At 39.6% G+C, this 23,774-nt stretch overlaps 1 protein-coding gene across 5 annotated transcripts in view; it reads left to right on the top strand.

The window, feature by feature from the left end:
- The window catches only part of OFD1 (OFD1 centriole and centriolar satellite protein), a 73,993-nt gene that overhangs the window by 19,986 nt on the left and 30,233 nt on the right, over window positions 1-23,774 (top strand). For all 5 annotated transcript variants that reach the window (XM_081222951.1, XM_081222949.1, XM_081222948.1 and 2 more), the window contains exons 9-13: window positions 699-805; window positions 2,431-2,550; window positions 4,210-4,283; window positions 5,836-5,927; window positions 6,967-7,156. In XM_081222951.1, the coding sequence (XP_081079077.1) occupies window positions 699-805; window positions 2,431-2,550; window positions 4,210-4,283; window positions 5,836-5,927; window positions 6,967-7,156 (583 nt within the window). The remainder of the gene's footprint in view (window positions 1-698; window positions 806-2,430; window positions 2,551-4,209; window positions 4,284-5,835; window positions 5,928-6,966; window positions 7,157-23,774) is intronic.

Here is a 23,774-nt window from a genome sequence, read left to right as displayed (position 1 = left end):
TGCCTTTCCTGACCCCCACTGATGGAGTCCTTTGGGCTTGGTTCGTGCTGTCGAGGCTTGATGTACTTTGGTTGTGAAATCATCACACCGTAGTGTGACTTTTGGTTTGTCTCTCTCTCCCCGACTAAACTGTGAGTCTTATAAAGGTGGGGACTGTCCTACATCTGTCCATCATTGTGTATCCAGCTCCCAGTGTGCCCTTGGACATGTGACAGGTGTTCAGGAAACCCTTGCTCAGGGAACACATACATGGAAGTGTGGCCATTCATTCGGGACATCAGGCGAGCTTGCTGACTGAGCCAGAATGACCTCTGAATTGAAACTTTCAGACAGCGATGGAACTATGGGGATTCTTTTAAGTTTTATTGCTGAATGCACATTTTGTTTCATTTTTTCTTGCTGAAGAACTTAGCGAAATTTTGTAAGTGTCTGAGAGATGTTAATTAAGTAATAAAAATAACAAGACAAGGGATGTTAGGAATATAGGGTAACGTGGCTTAACAGTCCTTGGGGGAGGAGGGAGTAAATTTTTGTGGAAAAAAAGGCAAAACTATACCTCATGTTGGAACCTCTTGAAAGTGAAATTGTTCCCTCTAAGTGTCCGTACTTTGCTTTCTGGAATTTAGGAAACGGTATTAGTTCAAATCTCTTTTGTTTTCTTTAGCTTGCTTGCTAAAAATTAATACTTTCCTCTACAGAATGAAACAAAAGAAATGTATACTCAAAGGCAGCTTCTCCTAAAAGATATAGATTTGCTGAGAGACAGAGAAGCTGAGCTGAAGCAAAGAATTGAAGCTTTTGAGTTGTAAGTAATGTGTATTCATTTGGGACATTCAGAATGAATGAGATGCAAAAAAGAACTACTAAAAATGTCTACATAGTCTAATATTAGCTGCAAAATAGAGTTCTTGGTTGTAAAGGTGATAGCACCTAACTTTCAAAAGGCACAAGTTAAGAGAAACAGGGACGAGGGTTTCACTTTTGAAATATTAGACACTGGGATGAAAGCAGAAGGAGACACCATCGTCAGGCTTCAGTGAGACCAGACAAATGATTTGCAGAAGCAAATAACGCTTTAACAGATCATACGTTTCACATTTATGTTCAACCATTCAGATCTCAGTTTCATGTGCGTGTAGTAACTGAATTCCAGAGAGTCAGACCTGCTACACTGACCTGCTCTGCTGGCGAAAAAGGGAAACACGGTGGCTCTGAGTTGGCTTGTACTGGGTGAAAGTATTTCTTGTGATACGTGTGTGTTGCTTTTTCCAAGCGCTCACCAACGTTTCATTCTTCACTTCTTACCTGGGATTCATAGCAAGCTCAGCAGTTTTATAGTTTATGGAATAAGCCTTCTTTCCCATTTGGTATGTGCCATTAATTGGCACTCACAGATCCAGGAACCTTCTTTCATTAAAGGATTTGTCTTCATCTTCATTGATGTTGTTTTCTCATTTATGTAGGCTCAGTTTGTTTGATTTTTTCTCTCTGCCAACCTTACTCTCTTTCTGGCAATACCAAAGAGGTAAATTGATTCATAAGAGAGAGAAGGAACACAATTTGGGTAGAGATAGTTCATGATTATGTAATCACTTATTTACCTCCTCTTCCCCTCCTCCCTCCTAAGCATAATATGTAAATTAAATAAACATACTAGTTTACCGCTCCTTTGTGTACAGATTAACCAGCAGAGGGAGCTAACACACAGAGCTTTTATCCTTTGCTTGGAATAGTCTGGATTCCCTAGCACTTCTCATGGCTTGCTCTAAGTCCCTATGAACCCAGTTCCCCGGCTCTGGAATTGACCTTGTGCTTGATTTAAGGTCTCACCAGGAAGACCATTCCTTTCTTCGGTGTTGGGACTTTCTGATTGATCCATCGATCTTTTGGTCTCTTTTCAGTATTTACTTTTCCGTATTGAATTAGTAGACTATGAAATGCCAGAACGAATCTTCTGTCTTTAATAGCTATGGGCTAGTCAATTAAATCTTACAGTTAGAAACACTATTATAGAAGAAACAAGCACTTAAGGGCACTAGCTGAAGTTTGGTTTGTAGCTTTGTAACAAAAAACATCATTCTTTCACACCTGAATTGATTATGGCTACTTTCCACTTATGACCTTTTTTTTTTTTTTTTAAAGTGCGAACCATCTCCTGTGAGAAACCACTTTGGTTTTGGCGCTTTCCCACTCCCGCCAGCCAGATGCCACTGTAGAGCTCCATTTGCTAGTTCAGATCCATCGTCACTAGGTCAGCTTATAAAGAGGTGGGAGACTTCTGGCTCTTCGCATTTACTCACCACAGCCGTGACAGGCACATAACAGTTTGAGTCTGTGGAGCTAAAAACACATGGTATCTTTTCCCCCTAAATTCTTTACTTCAAGTATTATAGTTTTCTAATTTGCCTTATCTGTTTTTGCTAATTTCAGGGCCCAGAGGCTACAAGAAGAAAAAAACAAAAGCATGACTGACGGGCTTAGGAGGTGGGAGCTGAATATAAAGCGTATTGAGGAGGCCTATGACCAAAAGCTCAAGAACGAACTTCTAAAGTAATTGTTTGGTGTCTTTAAAAAAATAGTATCATGTTTGAATTAAGTTGATGGAAACACAGCAACACTAATGAAGTAGATAAGACTGATATTTTATGGCAAAATCCAGTATTTAAAAAAAATACGTGTTTTCATTGACAGTCAAGCCTTTCCCATGAGTATTTGAGTTAAGATGGTTTTAAAAAGATACAGTACAGAGAATAGCATCCTCTGTTCACTCTTGTCTCTCCTCTAGTATTTATTGAGGGCCTGTGATTTGCTTGAATTTCTTAGGGCACCTTGTAACTTGCTGAAAAGCTATAAAATGGGAATTATAGTCACTTTTATCTTTTCCTCTACCCCACTCATACAGCCATTAAGATGGGGATGTCTAATGATGTATGAATTATTCTGCTTATTGGTTAAAGTATTTGTTGATCTGTATTCCTTCAAGATTCTGCAAAGCCAGAATCAAAAGAAAGAAACTAGAATTAACTATATAAAGCAAAAAATGATATAGGAAAAGGAAAATATGGACAACTCTGATACTATGGCTTTGCTCTAGTCTGAGTTTTGCTGTGTTCTGGTGAATAGTATCTTAGTGCAGAGCCATTAAGCCCATATATGGTAACTTTTCTCTCCAGTGCTCAGTGTAACGTCTGGCACAAAATAAGTGTTCAGTTAATTGTTTATTGAGTCAGTGAATTCATAGCAGAGAGATGACTCAACTCAGCAGCTCTGGGTATTTCTTAATCATCGGCCTCTCTACTGCTTTGTCCATAATTTGGCATTGATAGTCCATTATGCAGTACCTTCAAAGGTTTTTTGAGGTTATTCTTTAAAATAATTCTAATAAAAAATATAGCACTTTTCCGTGTGTCAGGTTTGACATGATATAGATTTTATTCTCATATTTTATGTCCGCTCCTCTAATACAGCAGTAAGCTCTGAAGAATCTATAGTTGTTAAATTTCTAGGAATAAATGAATAGAAGTGTGTATGTTAGCTTGACACAGCCATGGAGTAGGGAACTGTTACGTATTGATGTCTTTGTCTGGCCGTGGGTGTCCTCAGTATGACTTTGGCAATTGTTGGGTTTCGGAGGATATTTACCAAAGGAGTGCTGCTTTCCTTTCTCTCATCTCTGAACCAGAAAGTCAGCTGGTAATAGCTGGTGGAGATAGTAAAATTCCATGAAAACGTGCCTTTCGGTATCGCCAATCCATATATAATTCTGTTGGCAGTGGCTCTCAGTACTGTGCTCAGTTCCTGAGGGGGAAAGTTCTTATTCTGCTTGGGGGTGGGGAGGCAGGATAGGTGGATTGGAAGCGACTGACTTGTTATCCTTTGGGATTTGGAGTCTGTTGTGTACAGTGTAAAAGTAACTAAATTTACTTTCTTGCGGCAGCGGACACCAACTGAGAAACAGTGCCCTCTGTAACCTCAATAACACGACCCTTCATTTTGTGCTTGAGTTTACAGGATTGCAGCAGGATTTTACTGGACCTTTTATAGCCAGGATTCAGATCCCTGGCCTTAGTACTGAGTGACCGTGAAGTTCATGCATTGTCCCGTTCAGTGCCCTTCGGTGCCCTGGTGCCATAGATAAGCTCAGGCACTGATAACAGTCTGTTTTAGGAAGGTGACCAGGAACTCATTTTCCATCCTTCTGATTCTCAGGTATCAACTTGAACTGAAGGAGGACTGCATCGCTAGAACTAATAGATTGATTGAAGATAAGAGGAAGAATAAAGGTGACCCTTGGGGGGAAAAAAAGCTGTACTTCTCAGTTTCGATGCAGGTTATCAGCTTCCTAAGTTGGGTCTGTTCTGTAATCCAAAAAATATGTACCTTCCACTTCATTGTTACTATAAACTGACACATTTTTTGTCGTTTTAATTTTACAAAATGAAAAAAGTAATCACCGTCTTTCACTATGTTTTTACAAACCTTCATGTTTAACCTTTTGTATATTCTCAAAGATCAGTAATTTATCGGTAGAATTTTATTCAACTTCATTTCAGTATATTTTGATGAATAAATCTGTGATGGCAGGAAGGCGGCAGCAACTTATTGCCATCGGTCAATATTACTCTAAGCCACGAGAGATTCCATTTTTTACTTAGGGGAAATTTTAACTTCTCTGTCCTCTGTGACCTGGTTTCTTATTTCTCCTACTTCTAATATATATTTATGCTTCATGATATTTAAACTTGACATATAACCTCCTAAACTCTTATATGTATTACCCCAAGACTAGGAAAGTTGGGTAATTTTTCAGTCTTTCAGACATTTTACGTTTCAGGATATTTCTAGGAACCAACCTGTGACAAGGACTTTTGGTGGGCATTTCAAATCGATTCTTGGGATTGAACCAGGGCTGGGTGCTTCATACCCATCAGAAGGTCACCCAGTGTGTATGGCTGCTCCTTTGCAACTATCTTGCTGAGACTAATACCTCTTGAGGAATTAGTACCGTCCTGTAGTCAGCATGTGATTTTTCTTTTTTCTTTTTTTTTTTTTTTTTTGCGGAACGCGGGCCTCTCACTGTTGTGGCCTCTCCCATTGCGGAGCGCAGGCTCAGCGGCCGTGGCTCACGGGCCCAACTGCTCCGCGGCATGTGGGATCTTCCTGGATCGGGGCATGAACCCGTGTCCCCTGCATCGGCAGGCGGACTCTCAACCACTGTGCCACCAGGGAAGCCCAGCATGTGATTTTTTTGATGATATATCTATAGAGACTTGTGTTAGATGAAGTGAAAATGACAAAACAATAACTACAAATAACTACAGTCTTACAGAGCAGTCTTTGTCTTTAAGGAAGTTCAGAGTAGTTGGCACAAGGGCCCCGCACTCTGTGCAGATGGTGTAACTCTGGTGACTTGTGTAGCAGGAAGTTCACCACACATATGACCATTACAACCAACTTCCCATCACCTATTGAGTAATGGGGCTTACTTACTCGCTCGCTGATTTTTTCTTTTTTTTTGACCCAAGTATCTGCTATTTTACGCACACGTGTGTGTGTGTGTGTGTGTGTGTGTGTGTGTGTGTGTGTGTGTGTGTGTTTGTTTTACCGTGCCATGCAGCTTGCAGGATCTTAGTTCCCCAACCAAGGATCAAACCCGCACCCTCGGCAGTAAAAATGTGGAATCCTGACCTCTGGGCTGCCAGGGGATTCCCTCTGCTATTTTAGATGATGAAATGATGGTCATTAGATCTGACATACTGGCTATAAATGATTAAATGATTTTTGTATTCACTGGGAAAACTTGATGATGTTTAGTTGGTTGGCTCTGTCTTTCAGAAAAAGCTATACATTTCCAAGAGAAATTTGCGACTCTTAAGTTTAAAAAGGAAGAACTGGATCGTTCTGTAAATCGTGTGAAAGAACTTGAGGTAATTGTTAAGCCTGTTGGTTTTTTGAAATAGTTGTTAGACAACACAGGAAATTTTAGCTTCAGTAATACATAATTTATCTCAAGTTATCCTCTTGGTATGTTTGGACTGTTTATTATATGACTCAGAGGGTGACGGCTGAACTTAATTCAGTAGTTCCTTATTTCAATCTTAGTCTCCTAGAGAAGCATAGAAAGAGCATGTCGTTTGGGGCCCAGAGTCGTCCTTGAATCCTTTGTGTCTCCCTCACTGCTTGTGTGCCTCTGGGCAAGATCTGTGACCTCAGATCCTTTCTCCGAAAACCCTGGGATATTGCCCACATCCCATGGTTGTTGAGGGACTTCAATGAGCTGGTTTACTGTGCCTGGCCCATAGCAGGTGGCTGGTGTATACTATTATCTACTCAGCCTCTTCTCCCTTTGCCTCAGCAGCAGGTAAAAATTCTTATCACTACATCAGGCTCTCACAGATTAAAGCAAAATGAGAGGCATTTTTCACATGATAGTGTTACTTTTTCTCTGTTCATTTGTGTGCTTGCTATCCAAAGGACAGGACTGGAACTTTAGGAACTTAAAATATGTTCTGTATATACAATTTGTTTTTGCAACTGTGATGACTTGTTTGAGAACTTTATAGGCTCCTGTCTCCAAACATGAGATACATTAGACTAAGAAAAGGAAAGCACCTCACAGCATGTTATTGGTATCTATCTTACCTTTTCATATTAAAAAATAGACATATTACTAACTCTGTGATGGCTTTTGGGTCCTTAGTTGCATCTGGAAAATTGGGTGATAATCCGAAGGACTTGCTTTGTAGGACAGGGTTCTGCATAAATCGAGTTGGATGAACTTGCCCCATCCTCAGCTCCAGGGCAGAAGTTGTAGTTAGGGTTGTCTTGTTGCAGAGAACCACGCTTCAGTCAAGTGACCGTAATTAAATTATGCTGCCCAGCTGAGAGCAGCCCACCAGCATTTATTTACCTATGCAGTCCTGTAAAGTCACTGTTCAAGTACAAGTTATCCTTTTCCAATTCCAGCTTCAGTTGGAGTCTGTCAAAGCTCAGTGTTTGGCATTAACAAAGCAAAACCATGTGCTGAGCAAGAAGGTTAAAGAGATGAGCAACTATTCACTACTGAAAGAAGGGAAACTGGAGCTTGAGGTGCAAAATAAACTACTTAAACAACAACTGGAAGACATGAAAAGTGAAAACTTGAGTCTCCTAAACCGTAAGTCTTTTTTTTTTTTTTCTGATTTGCCTGTTTTTGTATTTCATGTTAGGTTCATACTGGGAAACTCCTCTAAGGGAGGCTTCAATTGGGAAGATTTTATAAAGTTAAGATTCTCAGATTGAAATTCCTTTCTTTTTGCTTGCTATTCCATAATTCATAGTGTAAGAAGAAACATTTTTTAATTTAATTTTTATTTTATATTAGAATATAGTTGATTTACAATGTTGTGTTAGTTTCAGGTATACAGCAAAGGGATTCAGTTATACGTATACACATAGCCATTCTTTTTCAGATTTTTTTTCCCATATAGGTTATCACAGATCATTGAGTAGAGTTCCCTATGCTATACAGTGTGTCCTTGTTGATTATCTATTTTACATATGGTAATGTGCATATGTTAATCTTGAACTCCTAATTTTATCCCTCCCCCCACCTTTCCCCTTTCATAAGTTTGTTTTCAAACTCTGTGAGTTGGTTTCTGTTTTGTAAATAAGTTCATTTGTATCGTTTTTCTTAGATTCCACATATGATTGACATCATAAGATATTTGTCTTTTTCTGTCTGACTTATTTCACTTAGTTATGATATTCCCTAGTTGCATCCATGTTGTTGCAAATGGCATTATTTTGTTCTTTTTTATGGCTGAGTAATATTCCATTGTATATATGTAACACATCTTCTTTATCCATTCCTCTGTTGATGGACGTTTCAGTTGCCTCCATGTCCTGGCTATTGTAAATAGTGCTGCAATGAACACTGAGGTGCATATATCTTTTCGAATTATGGTTTTCTCTGGATATATGCCCAGGAGTGTGGTTGCTGGATCATATGGTAGTTCTATTTTTAGTGTTTTAAGGAACCTCCACACTGTTCTCCATAGTGGTTGAACCAATTTACATTCCCACCAACAGTGTAGGAGGGTTCCCTTTTCTCCACACACTCTCTAGCATTTATTGTTTATAGACAGTTTTTTTTAAGGAATTTTTTCTTTTTTTTTAACTTATTATTTATTGTATTTTTGGCTGAATTGGGTCTTTCTTGCTGCACGTGGGCTTTCTCTAGTTGCAGAGAGCGGGGGCTACTCTTCATTGTGGTGCACAGGCTTCTCATTGCAGTGGCTTCTCTTGTTGCAGATCATGGCCTCTAGGTGTGCGGGCTTCAGTAGTTGTGGCTCGCGGGTTCTAGAGCACAGGCTCGGTAGTTGTGGCGCATGGGCTTAGTTGCTCCTCAGCATGTGGGATCTTCCCGGACCAGGGCTCGAACCCGTGTCCCCTGCATTGGCAGGTGGATTCTTAACCACCGCACCACCAGGGAAGCCCTGTATGTAGACATTTTGATGATGGCCATTCTGACTGGTGTGAGGTGATATCTCATTGTAGTTTTGATTTGCATTTCTCTAAAAACTAGCAAAGTTGAGCATCTTTTCATGTGCCTGTTGGCCATCTGTATGTCTTTGGAGAAGTGTGTATTTAAATATTTTTCCCATTTTTTGATTGGGTTGTTTGAGCTGCACGAGCTGTTTGTATATTTTGGAGATTAATCCCTTGTTGGTTGCTTCATTTGCAAACGTTTTCTCCCATTCTGTGGGTTGTCTTTTCATTTTGTTTATGGTTTGCTTTGCTGTGCAAAAGGTTTTAAGTTTAATTAGGTCCCATTTGTTTTTTTTAATTTTTTAGATTTTCATTACTGTAGGAGGTGGATCCAAAAAAGATACTACGGCAATTTATGTCAGTGTTCTGCCTATGTTTTCCTCTAAGAGTTTTATAATTGGCCTTACATTTAGGTCTTTAATCCATTTTGAGTTTATTTTTGTGTATGGTGTTAGAGAATGTTTTAATCTCATTCGTTTACATGTAACTGTCCACTTTTCCCAGCACCCCTTGGTGAAGAGACTGTCTTTTCTCCATTGTATATTCTTGCTCCTTTGTTGTAGATTAATTGACCATAGGGTCGTGGGTTTATTTCTGGGCTTTCCTGTTCATTGAACTATATTTCTGTTTTTGTGCCAGTACCATACTGTTTTGATTATTGTAGCTTTGTAGTATAGTGTGAAGTCAGGGAGTCTGACTGCTCCAGTTCCGTTTTTCATTTTCTTTCTTTTTTAAAAAATTTTTTTAATTTAATCAATTTATTTATTTGGATGTGTTGGGTTTTCGTTGCAGTGAGCGATCTTTCTCTAATTGTGGCGAGTGGGGGCTACTCTTTGTTGTGGTGCATGGGCTTCTCATTGCGGTGGCTTCTCTTGTTGCAGAGCATGGACTCTAGGCGTGCAGGCTTCGGTAGTTGTGGCTCGTGGGCTCTAGAGTGGAGGCTCAGTAGTTGTGGCACATGGGCTTAGTTGCTCCGCGGCATGTGGGATTTTCCTGGAGCAGGGCTTGAACCTGTGTCCCATGCATTGGCAGGTGGATTCTTAACCACTGCACCACCAGGGAAGTCCCTTCAGTTGCGTTTTTCTTTCTCAGGTTTGCTTTGGCTATTCAGGGGTTTTTTTGTTTCTGTACAAATTAAAATTTTTTTTCTTCTAGTTCTGTGAAAAATGCCATTGGTAATGTGATAGGGATTGCATTGAATCTGTAGATTTCCTTGGGTAGTGTAAGTCATTTTGACAATATTGATTCTTCCAATCCAGAAACATGGTATATCTTTCCATCTGTTTGTGTCATCTTCAGTTTCTTTTATCAGCATCTTATAGTTTTCAGAGTACAGGTCCTTTGCCTCCTTAGGTAGGTTTATTCCTAGGTATTTTATTCTTTTTGATGTAATGGTAAATGGGATTGTTTCCTTAATTTCTCTTTCTGATCTTTCATTGTTAGTGTATAGGGATGCAAGAGATTTCTGTGTATTAATTTTGTATCCTGCACCTTTACTGAATTCATGGATGAGCTCTAGTAAGTTTTCTGGTAGCATATTAAGGATTTTCTACGTATAGTATCATGTCATCTGCAATCAGTGACAGTTTTACTTTTTTTCCAGTTTGGATTCCTTTTATATCTTTCTCTTCTCTGATAGTTTTTTTTTTTTTTTTTAAACATTTTTATTGGAGTATAATTGCTTTACAATGGTGTGTTAGTCTCTGCTTTATAACAAAGTGAATCAGTTATACATATACATATATACCCATATCTCTTCCCTTTTGCATCTCCCTCCCTCCCACCCTCCCTATCCCGCCCCTCTAGGTGGCCACAAAGCACAGAGATGATCTCCCTGTGCTATGAGGCTGCTTCCCACTAGCTATCTATTTTATGTTTGGTAGTGTATATATGTCCATGCCACTCTCTCTCTTTGTCCCAGCTTACCCTTCCCCCTCCCTGTATCCTCAAGTCCATTCTCTAGTAGGTCTGCATCTTTATTCCCATCTTGCCCCTAGGTTCTTCATGACCATTTTTTTTCTTAGATTCCATATATATGTGTGAGCATAAGGTATTTGTTTTTCTCTTTTTGACTTACTTCACTCTGAATGACAGTCTCTAGGTTCATCCACCTCACTACAAATAATTCAGTTTTGTTCCTTTTTATGGCTGAGTAACATTCCATTGTATATATATGCCACATCTTCTTTATCCATTCATCTGTCGATGGACACTTAGGTTGCTTCCATGTCCTGGCTATTGTAAATAGAGCTGCAATGAACATTTTGGTACATGACTCCTTTTGAATTATGGTTTTCTCAGGGTATATGCCTAGTAGTGGGATTGCTGGGTCATATGGTAGTTCTATTTTTAGTTTTTTAAGGAACCTCCATACTGTTCTCCATAGTGGCTGTATCAATCTACTTTCCCACCAACAGTGCAAGAGGGCTCCCTTTTCTCCACACCCTCTCCAGCATTTATTGTTTCTAGATTTTTTGATGATGGCCATTCTGACTGGTGTGAGATGATATCTCATTGAGTTTTGATTTGCATTTCTCTAATGATTAATGATGCTGAGCTTTCTTTCATGTGTTTGTTGGCAATCTGTATAACTTCTTTGGAGAAATGTCTATTTAGGTCTTCTGCTCATTTTTGGACTGGGTTTTTTGTTTTTTTGATACTGAGCTGCATGAGCTGCTTGTAAATTTTGGAGATTAATCCTTTGTCAGTTGCTTCATTTACAAATATTTTCTCCCATTCTGAGGGTTGTCTTTTCATCTTGTTTATGATTTCCTTTGCTGTGCAAAAGCTTTGAAGTTTCATTAGGTCCCATTTGTTTATTTTTGTTTTTATTTCCATTTCTCTAGGAGGTGGGCAAAAAGGATCTTGCTATGATTTTATGTCATAGAGTGTTCTGCCTATGTTTTCCTCTAAGAGTTTGATGGTGTCAAACTGGCCTTACATTTAGGTCTTTAATCCATTTTGAGTTTATTCTTGTGTATGGTGTTAGGGAGTGTTCTAATTTCATTCTTTTACATGTAGCTGTCCAGTTTTCCCAGTGTACAATGTTCTCTTATGCTAAAAGGACAACTTTGGTGGAAGTGTCTAAGAAACACTTCTACATATGACTTCGGCCAGTTCAAAAGATGATGTAGGCAAGGCTTCACATAACTGTGCGACAGGAGGGAGGAAAAGATGGGAAAACTTCTAGTACCATTTTCATCCCAAGACAGAAATGCCAATAATATTCCAAGTTTAGATGACTAGCTCAAGGCCTGGCTTGCAAATACAACTCTCTATATTCTCTGGAAATTAAGAGTTTACCTCAGTGAGACATAGGTATATTTCTTTTTTTTTTTTAATTTTTTAATTAGTTTCTGCTTTATAACAAAGTGAATCAGTCATACATATACATCTGTTCCCACATCCCTTCCCTCATGCATCTCCCTCCCTCCCACCCTCCCCATCCCACCCCTCCAGGCGGTCACAAAGCACCGAGCTGATCTCCCTGTGCTCTGTGGCTGCTTCCCACTATCTATCTACCTTACGTTTGGTAGTGTATATATGTCCATGCCTCTCTTTCGCTTTGTCACAGCTTACCCTTCCCCCTCCCCATATCCTCAAGTCCATTCTCAAGTAGGTCTGTGTCTTTATTCCCGTTTTGCCCCTAGGTCCTTCATGACTTTTTTTTTTTTAAATTCCGTATATATGTGTTAGCATACGGTATTTGTCTTTCTCTTTCTGACTTACTTCACTCTGTATGACAGACTCTAGGTCTATCCACCTCATTACAAATAGCTCAGTTTCGTTTCTTTTTATGGCTGAGTAATATTCCATTGTATATATGTGCCACATCTTCTTTATCCATTCATCCGATGATGGACACTTAGGTTGTTTCCAGCTCCGGGCTATTGTGAATAGAGCTGCAATGAACATTTTGGTACATGTCTCTTTTGGAATTATGGTTTTCTCAGGGTATATGCCTAGTAGTGGGATTGCTGGGTCATATGGTAGTTCTATTTTTAGTTTTTTAAGGAACCTCCATACTGTTCTCCATAGTGGCTGTACCAATTCACATTCCCACCAGCAGTGCAAGAGTGTTCCCTTTTTTCCACACCCTCTCCAGCATTTATTGTTTCTAGATTTCTTGATGATGGCCATTCTGACTGGTGTGAGATGATATCTCATTGTAGTTTTGATTTGCATTTCTCTAATGATTAATGATGAGCATTCTTTCATGTGTTTGTTGGCAGTCTGTATATCTTCTTTGGAGAAATGCCTATTTAAGTCTTCTGCCCATTTTTGGATTGGGTTGTTTGTTTTTTTGCTATTGAGCTGCATGAGCTGTTTATAAATTTTGGAGATTAATCCTTTGTCAGTTGCTTCATTTGCAAATATTTTCTCCCATTCTGAGGGTTGTCTTTTGGTCTTGTTTATGGTTTCCTTTGCTGTGCAAAAGCTTTGAAGTTTCATTAGGTCCCATTTGTTTATCTTTGTTTTTATTTCCATTTCTCTAGGAGGTTGGTCCAAAAGGATCTTGCTGTGATTTATGTCATAGAGTGTTCTACCTATGTTTTCCTCTAAGAGTTTGATAGTTTCTGGCCTTACATTTAAGTCTTTAATCCATTTTGAGCTTATTTTTGTGTATGGTGTTAGGGAATGATCTAATCTCAAACTTTTACATGTCCCTGTCCAGTTTTCCCAGCACCACTTATTGAAGAGGCTGTCCTTTCTCCACTGTACATTCCTGCCTCCTTTATTAAAGATAAGTTGGCCATATGTGCGTGGGTTTATCTCTGGGCTTTCTATCCTGATCCACTGATCTGTCTTTCTGTTTTTATGCCAGTACCACACTGTCTTGATTACTGTAGCTTTGTAGTATAGTCTGAAGTCAGGGAGCCTGATTCCTCCAGCTCCGTTTTTCGTTCTCAAGATTGCTTTGGCTATTCGGGGTCTTTTGTTTTTCCAAACAAATTTTGAAATTTTTTGTTCTAGTTCTGTGAAAAATGCCAGTGGTAGTTTGATAGGGATTGCATTGAATCTGTAGATTGCTTTGGGTAGTAGAGTCATTTTCACAATATTGATTCTTCCAATCCAGGAGCATGGTATATCTCTCCATCTATTTGTATCATCTTTAATTTCTTTCATCAGTGTCTTATAATTTTCTGCATACAGGTCTTTTGTCTCCTTAGGTAGGTTTATTCCTAGATATTTTATTCTTTTTGTTGCAATGGTAAATGGGAGTGTTTTCTTGATTTCATTTTCAGATTTTTCATCATTAGTGTACAGGAATGCCAGAGATTTCTGTATATTAATTTTGTATCCTGCTACTTTACCAAATTCACTGATTAGTTCTAGTAGTTTTTCGGTAGCATCTTTAGGATTCTCTATGTATAGTATCATGTCATCTGCAAACAGTGACAGCTTTACTTCTTCTTTTCCAGTTTGGATTCCTTTTATTTCCTTTTCTTCTCTGATTGCTGTGGCTAAAACTTCCAAAACTATGTTGAATAAGAGTGGTGAGAGTGGGCAGCCTTGTCTTGTTCCTGATCTTAGTGGAAATGGTTTCAGTTTTTCACCATTGAGGACAATGTTGGCTGTGGGTTTGTCATATATGGCCTTTATGATGTTGAGGAAAGTTCCCTCTATGCCTACTTTCTGCAGGGTTTTTATCATAAATGGGTGTTGAATTTTGTCGAAAGCTTTCTCTGCATCTATTGAGATGATCATATGGTTTTTCTCCTTCAACTTGTTAATATGGTGTATCACATTGATTGATTTGCGTATATTGAAGAATCCTTGCATTCCTGGAATAAACCCCACTTGATCATGGTGTATGATCCTTTTAATGTGCTGTTGGATTCTGTTTGCTAGTATTTTGTTGAGGATTTTTGCATCTATGTTCATCAGTGATATTGGCCTGTAGTTTTCTTTCTTTGTGACATCCTTGCCTGGTTTTGGTATCAAGGTGATGGTGGCCTCGTAGAATGAGTTTGGGAGTGTTCCTTCCTCTGATATTGTTTGGAAGAGTTTGAGAAGGATGGGTGTTAGCTCTTCTCTAAATGTTTGATAGAATTCGCCTGTGAAGCCATCTGGTCCTGGGCTTTTGTTTGATGGAAGATTTTTAATCACAGTTTCAATTTCAGTGCTTGTGATTGGTCTATTCATATTATCTATTTCTTCCTGAGTCAGTCTTGGCAGGTTGTGCATTTCTAAGAATTTGTCCATCTCTTCCAGGTTGTCCATTTTATGGGCATAGAGTTGCTTGTAGTAATCTCTCATGATCTTTTGTATTTCTGCAGTGTCAGTTGTTACTTCTCCTTTTTCATTTCTAATTCTATTGATTTGAGTCTTCTCCCTTCTTTTCTTGATGAGTCTGGCTAATGGTTTATCAATTTTGTTTATCTTCTCAAAGAACCAGCTTTTAGTTTTATTGATCTTTGCTATTGTTTCCTTCATTTCTTTTTCATTTATTTCTGATCTGATTTTTATGATTTCTTTCCTTCTGCTAACTTTGGGGTGTTTTTGTTCTTCTTTCTCTAATTGCTTTAGGTGCAAGGTTAGGTTGTTTATTCGAGATGTTTCCTGTTTCTTTTTTTTTTTTTTTTTTTTTCCTGTTTCTTAAGGTGGGATTGTATTGCTATAAACTTCCCTCTTAGAACTGCTTTTGCTGCATCCCATAGGTTTTGGGTCGTCGTGTCTCCATTGTCATTTGTTTCTAGGTATTTTTTAATTTCCTCTTTGATTTCTTCAGTGATCACTTCGTTATTAAGTAGTGTATTGTTTAGCCTCCATGTGTTTGTATTTTTTAACAGCTCTTTTCCTGTAATTGATATCTAGTCTCATAGCATTGTGGTCAGAAAAGACACTTGATACAATTTCAATTTTCTTAAATTTACCAAGGCTTGATTTGTGACCCAAGATATGATCTATCCTGGAGAATGTTCCATGAGCACTTGAGAAAAATGTGTATTCTGTTGTTTTTGGATGGAATGTCCTATAAATATCAATTAAGTCCATCTTGTTTAATGTATCATTTAAAGCTTGTGTTTCCTTATTTATTTTCATTTTGGAAGATCTGTCCATTGGTGAAAGTGGGGTGTTAAAGTCCCCTACTATGATTGTGTTACTGTCGATTTCTCCTTTTATGGCTGTTAGTATTTGCCTTATGTATTGAGGTGCTCCTATGTTTGGTGCATAAATATTTACAATTGTTATATCTTCTTCTTGGATCGATCCCTTGATCATTATGTAGTGTCCTTCTTTGTCTCTTCTAGTAGTCTTTATTTTAAAGTCTATTTTGTCTGATATGAGAATTGCTACTCCAGCTTTCTTTTGGTTTCCATTTGCATGGAATATCTTTTTCCATCCCCTTACTTTCAGTCTGTATGTGTCTCTAGGTCTGAAGTGGGTCTCTTGTAGACAGCATATATATGGGTCTTGTTTTTGTATCCATTCAGCCAATCTGTGTCTTTTGGTGGGAGCATTTAGTCCATTTACATTTAAGGTAATTATCGATATGTATGTTCCTATTCCCATTTTCTTAATTGTTTTGGGTTCGTTATTGTAGGTCTTTTCCTTCTCTTGTGTTTCTTGCCTAGAGAAGTTCCTTTAGCATTTGTTGTAAAGCTGGTTTGCTGGTGCTGAACTCTCTCAGCTTTTGCTTGTCTGTAAACGTTTTAATTTCTCCATCCAATCTGAATGAGATCCTTGCTGGTTAGAGTAATCTTGGTTGCAGGTTTTTCTCCTTCATCACTTTAATTATGTCCTGCCACTCCCTTCTGGCTTGTAGAGTTTCTGCTGATAGATCAGCTGTTATCCTGATGGGGATTCCCTTGTGTGTTATTTGTTGTTTTTGCCTTGTTGCTTTTAATATAATTTCTTTGTGTTTAATTTTTGACAGTTTGATTAATATGTGTCTTGGCGTATTTCTCCTTGGATTTATTCTGTATGGGACTCTCTGTGCTTCCTGGACTTGATTAACTATTTCCTTTCCCATATTAGGGAAGTTTTCAACTATAATCTCTTCAAATATTTTCTCAGTCCCTTTCTTTTTCTCTTCTTCTTCTGGAACCCCTATAATTCGAATGTTGGTGCGTTTAATGTTGTCCCAGAGGTCTCTGAGACTGTCCTCTGTTCTTTTCATTCTTTTTTCTTTATTTTGCTCTGCAGCAGTTATTTCCACTATTTTATCTTCCACCTCACTTATCCGTTCTTCTGCCTCAGTTATTCTGCTATTGATCCCATCTAGAGTATTTTTTATTTCATGTATTGTGTTTTTAATCGATGCTTGATTCATCTTTAGTTCTTCTAGGTCCTTGTTAACTGTTTCTTGCATTTTGTCTATTCTATTTCCAAGATTTTGGATCTGGGAAATAGAATATTGGATCATCTTTACCATCATTATTCTGAATTCTTTTTCAGGTAGACTGCCTATTACCTCTTCATTTGTTAGGTCTGGTGGGTTTTTATCTTGTTCCTTCTCCTGCTGTGTGTTTTTCTGTCTTCTCATTTTGCTTATGTTACTGTGTTTGGGGTCTCCTTTTTGCAGGCTGCAGGTTCGTAGTTCCCGTTGTTTTTGGTGTCTGTCCCCAGTGGCTAAGGTTGGTTTAGTGGGTTGTGTAGGCTTCCTGGTGGAAGGTACTAGTGCCTGTGTTCTGGTGAATGAGGCTGGATCTTGTCTTTCTGGTGGGCAGGTCCACGTCTGGTGGTGTGTTTTGGGGTGTCTGCGGACTTTTTATGATTTTAGGCCACCTCTCTGCTAATGGGTGGCGTTGTGTTTCTGTCTTGCTAGTTGTTTGGCATAGGGTGTCCAGCACTGTAGCTTGCTGGTCGTTGAGTGAAGCTGGGTGCTGGTGTTGAGATGGAGATCTCTGGAAGATTTTCGCCGTTTGATATTATGTGGAGCTGGGAGGTCTCTTGTGGACCAGTGTCCTGAAGTTGGCTCTCCCACCTCAGAGGCACAGCACTGACTCCTGGCTCCTCAATTTGGGATGATTTGTTGTCTATTCATGTATTCCACAGATGCAGGGTACATCAAGTTGATTGTGGAGCTTTAATCTGCTGCTTCTGAGGCTGCTGGGAGAGGTTTCCCTTTCTCTTCTTTGTTCTCACAGCTCCTGGGTCTCAGCTTTGGATTTGGCCCCGCCTCTGCGTGTAGGTCGCCGGAGGGCGTCTGTTCTTCGTTCAGACAGGACAGGGTTAAAGGAGCAGCCTCTTCGGGGACTCTGGCTCACTCAGGCCGGGCGGGAGGGAGGGGCACGGAGTGCGGGGCGAGCCTGCAGCGGCAGAGTTCGGCGTGACGTTGCACCAGCCCGAGGCGCGCCGTGCGTTCTCCCAGGGAAGCCGCCCCTGGATCCCGGGACCCCGGCAGTGGCGGGCTGCACAGGCTCCCGGAAGGGCGGTGTGGACAGTGACCTGCGCTCGCACACCGGCTTCTTGGCAGCGGCAGCAGCAGCCCCAGCGACCCACGCCCGTCACTGGGCTCCGCGCTTTCAGTCGTGACTCGCGCCCGTCTGTGGAGCCCCTTTAAGCAGCGCTCTTAATCCCCTCTCCTCGCGCACCAGGAAACCAAGAGGGAAGAAAAAGTCTCTTGCCTCCTCGGCAGCTCCAGAGTTTTCCCGGACTCCCTGCTGGCTAGCTGTGGCACATTAGCCCCCCTCAGGCCGAGTTCTCGCCGCCAGCCCCAGTCCTTTCCCTGCGCTCTGACCGAAGCCCGAGCCTCAGCTTCCAGCGCCGCCCGCCCTGGCGGGCGAGCAGACAAGCCTCTTGGGCGGGTGAGTGCCGCTCGGCACCGATCCTCTGTGCGGGAATCTCTCCGCTTTGCCCTACCCAGGTATGTGGGGAGTTTCTTGCCTTTTGGGAGGTCTGGGGTCTTCTGCCAGCATTCAGTAGGTGTTCTGTAGGAGTTGTTCCACGTGTAGCTGTATTTCTGGTGTATCCGTGGGGAGGAAGGTGATCTCCGCGTCTTACTCTTCCGCCATCTTACCCAGATCCAACTCTGATAGTTTTGAAAGTCCTATCCACAGCAATGTTGTGTCAAAGTGGTGAGAGTGCACATCCTTGCCTTTTTCCTGATCTAAGAGGTAATGCTTTCAGCTTTTCACTGTTCAGTATGATGTTAGCTGTGGGTCTGTCATAGATGGCCTTTATTATGTTGCAGTAGGTTCCCTCTATACCCACTTTCTGTAGAGTTTTTATCATAAATGGGTGTTGAATTTTGCTAAAAGCTTTTTCTACATCTCTTGAGATGATCATATAGTGTTTGTTTGTCACTGATCGATTTGTGGATATTGAAAAATCCTTTCAACCTGGGATAAATCCCATTTGATCATGGTGTATGGTCCATTTAATGTATTGTTGGATTGATTCAGTTTGCTAGTATTTTGTTGAGGATTTTTGCGTGTATGCTCATGAGTGATATTGGCCTGTACTTTTCTTGTGGTATCATCTTTGTCTGGTTTTGGTATGAGGGTGATGATGGCCTCATGGAATGAGTTTGCGAGTGTTCCTTCTTCTGCAGTTTTTTGGAATAGTTTCAGAATGATAAGTGTTAACTCTTCTCTAAATGTTTCATAGAATTTGCCTGTGAAGCCATCTAGTCCTGGATTTTGTTTGTTGATAGTTTTTTTTTGTGTGTGTGTCTTATTTTTTATTGAAGTATAGTTGAATTACAATGTTGCATTAATTACTGCTGTACAGCAAAGTGACTCAGTTATAGATATATATACGTTCTTTTTAGTATTCCTTTCCATTATGGTTTATCACAGGATATTGAATATAGTTCCCTGTGCTGTACAGTAGGATCTTGTTGTTCATCCATTCTATATATACCAGTTTGCATCTGCTAATCCCAAACTCCCACTCCTACCCTCTCCCCCCCCACCCCCTTGGCAACCACCAGTCTATTCTCTATGTCCCTGATTTTGTTTCTCTTTCATAGATAGCTGTCATATTTTATTTTATTTTTTACTTCTTTCAAGTCACTTAACCTTTTATTTTACTTTTTTAAAATTAATTTTTATTGGAGTATAGTTGCTTTACATGTCATGTTTTAGATTGCACATAGAAGTGATATCATATGGTATTTGTTTTACTCTTTCCGATTTACTTCACTTACTATGATAATCTCTAGTTGCATCTGTGTTGTTGCAAATGGCATTATGTCGTTCTTTTTCATGGCTGAGTAATATTCCATTGTATATGTGTACCACATCATCTTTTATCCATTCATCTCTTGATGGCTATTTAGGTTGTTTCCATGTCTTGGCTATTGTGAATAGTGCTGCTGTGAACATAAGGGTGCGTGTATCTTTTTTAATTAGAGTTTTCTCCAGATATATGCCCAGGAGTGGGGTTGCTGGATCATATGGTAATTCTATTTTTAGTTTTCTGAGAAACCTCCATACTGTCTTGCACAGTGGCTGCATCGACTTACATTCCCACCAACAGTGTAGGAGGGTTCCCTTTTCTCCACATCCTCTCCAGCAATTTGTCATTTGTAGACTTTTTAATAATGGCCATTCTGACTGCTGTGCGATAGTACCTCATTGTAGTTTTGATTTGCCTTTCTCTAATAGTTAGCCGTATTGAGCATCTTTTCATGTGCCTATTGGCCCCCTGTATTTATTTTTTGAAGAAATGTCTACTTCAGTCTACTGCCAATTTTTCGATTCCGTTGTTTGTTCTTTTGTTGTCGAGCTCTGTGAGCTGTTTGTATATTTTGGAAATTAAGCCCTTGACACTCGCATCATATGCAAATATTTTCTCCCATTCTGTAGGTTGTCTTTTTGTTTCGTTTACAGTTTCCTTTGCTGTGCAGAAGCTTGTAAGTTTGATTAGGTCCCATTTGTTTACTTTTGCTTTTATTTCTATTGCCTTGGGAGACTGACCTAAGAAAACGTTGGTATGATTTATGTCAGAATGTTTTGCCCCTGTTGTCTTCTAGACATTTTATGGTGTCATAGCCTATGTTTAAGTCTTTAAGCCATTTTGAGTTTATTTTTGTGTATGGTAAGAGGTCGTGTTGTAACTTCATTGATTTACATGCAGCTGTCCAACTTTCCCAACACCAGTTGCTGAAGAGTCTGTCTTTTTTTCCGTTGTATATTCTTGCCTCCTCTGTCGAAGATAAATTGACCATAGGTGTGTGGGTTTATTTTTGGGCTCTCTGTTCTGTTCCATTGATCCATATGTCTGTTTTTGTGCCAATGCCATGCTGTTTTGATTACTGTAGCTTTGTAGTATTGTCTGAAGTTTGGGATGGTTATGTTCTTGGAAGTCTTTTAATCACAGTTTTAATTTCAATACTTGTGATTGGTCTGTTCTTATTTTCTATTTCTTCCTGGTTCAGTCTTGGAAGATTTCACCTTTCTAAGAATTTGTCCATTTCTTCTAGGTTGTCCATTTTATTGGTAGATAGTTGCTTGTAGTAGTCTCTTATGATCCTTTGTATTTCTGTGGTGTCAGTTGTAACTTCTTTTTTTTTTTTTTTTTTTTTGCGTTACGTGGGCCTCTCACTGTTGTGGCCTCTCCCGTTGCGGAGCACAGGCTCCGGACACGCAGGCTCAGCGGCCATGGCTCACAGGCCTAGCCGCTCCACGGCATGTGGGATCTTCCCGGACCGGGGCATGAACCCGTGTCCCCTGCATCGGCAGGCGGACTCTCAACCACTGCGCCACCAGGGAAGCCCTGTAACTTCTTTTTTGTTTCTGATTTTATTGATTTGAGCCCTCCCTTTTTTTCTTGATGAGTCTGGCTAAAAGTTTATCAATCTTCTTTATCTTTTCAAAGAACCGTCCTTTAGTTTCATTGATCTTTTCTGTTGTTTCCTTCATCTCTCTTTCATTTATTTCTGCTCTGATCTTTATGATTTCTTTCCTTCTACTAACTTTGGGTTTTGTTTGTTCTTCTTTCTCTAGTGGCTTTAGGTGTAACCTTAGGTTGTTTGAGATTTTTCTTGTTTCTTGAGGTAAGATTGTATTGCTATAAACTTCCCTCTTAGAACTCCTTTTGTTGCATCTCGTAGGTTTTGGATTGTCGTGTTTTCGTTTTCATTTGTCTCTAGGTATTTTTTAATTTCCTCTTTGATTTCTTCAGTGATCCATTGGTTGTTTAGTAACATATTGTTTAGCCTCCATGTGTTTGTGTTTTTTCATTGTTTTGTTGTAGTCGATTTTTAATCTCATAGCGTTGTGGTAGGAGAAGATGCTTGATACGATTTCACTTTTCTTAAATTTACCGAGGCTTGCTTTGTGACGAAGCATGTGGTCTATCCTGGAGAATGTTCCATGTGCACTTGAGAAAAATGTGTACTCTGCTGCTTTCAGATGGAACGTTCTATAAATATCAATTAAATCCATCTGGTCTAATGTGTCACATAAGGCCTGTGTTTCCTTATTGATCTTCTGCCTGTATGATCCGTCCATTGATGAAAGTGAGGTGTTAAAGTCCCCCACTATTATTGTGTTACTGTCGATTTCTCCTTTTATGGCTGTGAGCATTTGCCTTCTATATTGCTCCTATGTTGGGTGCATAAGTACTTAAAATTGTTATATCTTCTTCTTGGATTGATCCCTTGATCATTATGTACTGTCCCTTTTTGTCTCTTGTAATAGTCTTTATTTTAAAGTCTATATTGTCTGATATGATTATTGCTACTCCAGCTTTCTTTTGATTTCCATCTGCATGGAATACATTTTACCATCCCCTCACTTTCAGTCTGTATGTGTCCCTAGATCTGAAGTGGGTTTCTTGTAGACAGCATATATATGGGTCTTGTGTTTGTATCCATTCAGCCGGTCTATCTTTTGGTTGGAGCATTTAATCCGTTTACATTTAAGGTAATTACTGATATATACTTACTGACGTTTTGTTAATTGTTTTGGCTTTATTTTTGAAGGTCTTTTTTCTTCCCTTCCTCTTTTGTTCTCTTGTGACTTGATGTCTGTCTTTAGTGTTGTGTTTGGATTGCTTTTTCTTTTTTGTGTGTGTATCTATTGTACATTTTTGGTTTGTGGTTCCCATGAGGTTTTGATATAGCAGTCTGTATATGTACAAGATTGCTTTAAGTTGCTGGTCTCTTAATTTCCAGTGCATTTCCAGTATCCTGCATTCGTACTCTCCTCTTCCCATGATTGCTGGTTTTGATATCATATTGTGTGGGGGTGATTTCCTACCTTTGTTTTATGTTTGCCTTTACCAATGAGCTTTCCCATTCATAATTTTCTTGATTCTAGTTGTGGCCTTTTCTGCCTAGAGAAGTTCCTTTAGTATTTGTTGTAAAGCTGGTTTGGTGATGCTGAATTCTCTTAGCTTTTGCTTGTCTGTAAAGCTTTTGATTTCTCCACTGAATCTGAATGAGAGCCTTGCTGGGTAGAGTGTTCTTGGTTGTAGGTTTTTCTCTTTCATCACTTTAAATATATCTTGCCATTCCCTTCTGGTCTGCAGAGTTCCTGCTGAAAAATCAGCTGATAACCTATGGGGATTCCCTTGTATGTTATTTGTTGCTTTTCTCTGTTGCTTTTAATATTTTCTCTTTGTCTTAATTTTTTGGTCAGTTTGATTAATATGTGTCTCAGTGTGTTCCTCCTTGGGTTTATCCTGTATGGCACTCTCTGTGCCTCCTGAACTTGAGTGAGTGTTTCCTTTCCCATGTTAGGGAAGTTTTCGGCTGTTAGCTCTTCAAATATTTTCTCAGCCCCTTTCTCTCTCTCTTCTCCTTCTGGGGCCCCTTTAATGCCAATGTTGTGGATTTAATGTTGTCCTAGAAGTCTCTTAGACTGGCCTCATTTCTTTTCATTCTTCTGTCTTTATTCTGTTCCTCAGCAGTGATTTCCACCAATTTGTTTTCCAGCTCACTTATTCGTTCTTCTGCCTCATTTATTCTGCTCTTGATTCCTTCTAGTATACTTTTCATTTCAGTTATTGTATTGTTCATCTCTGTTCATTAAAGCTTCTAACTCTTTATTAAATATTTCTTGTATCCTCTTGGTGTGTGTCTCCATTGTTTTTCCTCTTGGTCTTGGATCATCTTTACTATCATTACTCTGAATACTTTTTCAGGTAGGTTGCCTATCTCCGCTTCACTTAGTTGTTCTTCTGGGTTTTTATCTTGTTCCTTAGTCTGGAAGATCTCTCTCCACTGTCTGGTATTGTCTCACTTGCTGTGTTTTTGTGGTCTCCATTCCTCAGGCTGTAGGATTGTAATTCTTCTTGGTTCCGGTGTGTGTCCCCTGGTGGGTGAGGTTGGTCCAGAGGCTTGTGCA

This window comes from Mesoplodon bidens (assembly GCF_964165515.1).
Source record: "Mesoplodon bidens genome assembly, chromosome: X".
In the NCBI taxonomy this organism is placed as follows: Eukaryota; Metazoa; Chordata; class Mammalia; order Artiodactyla; family Ziphiidae; genus Mesoplodon; species Mesoplodon bidens.
The sequence above is the reverse complement of the archived record's forward strand: the minus strand, read 5'-3'. Positions and strand labels throughout refer to the sequence as shown.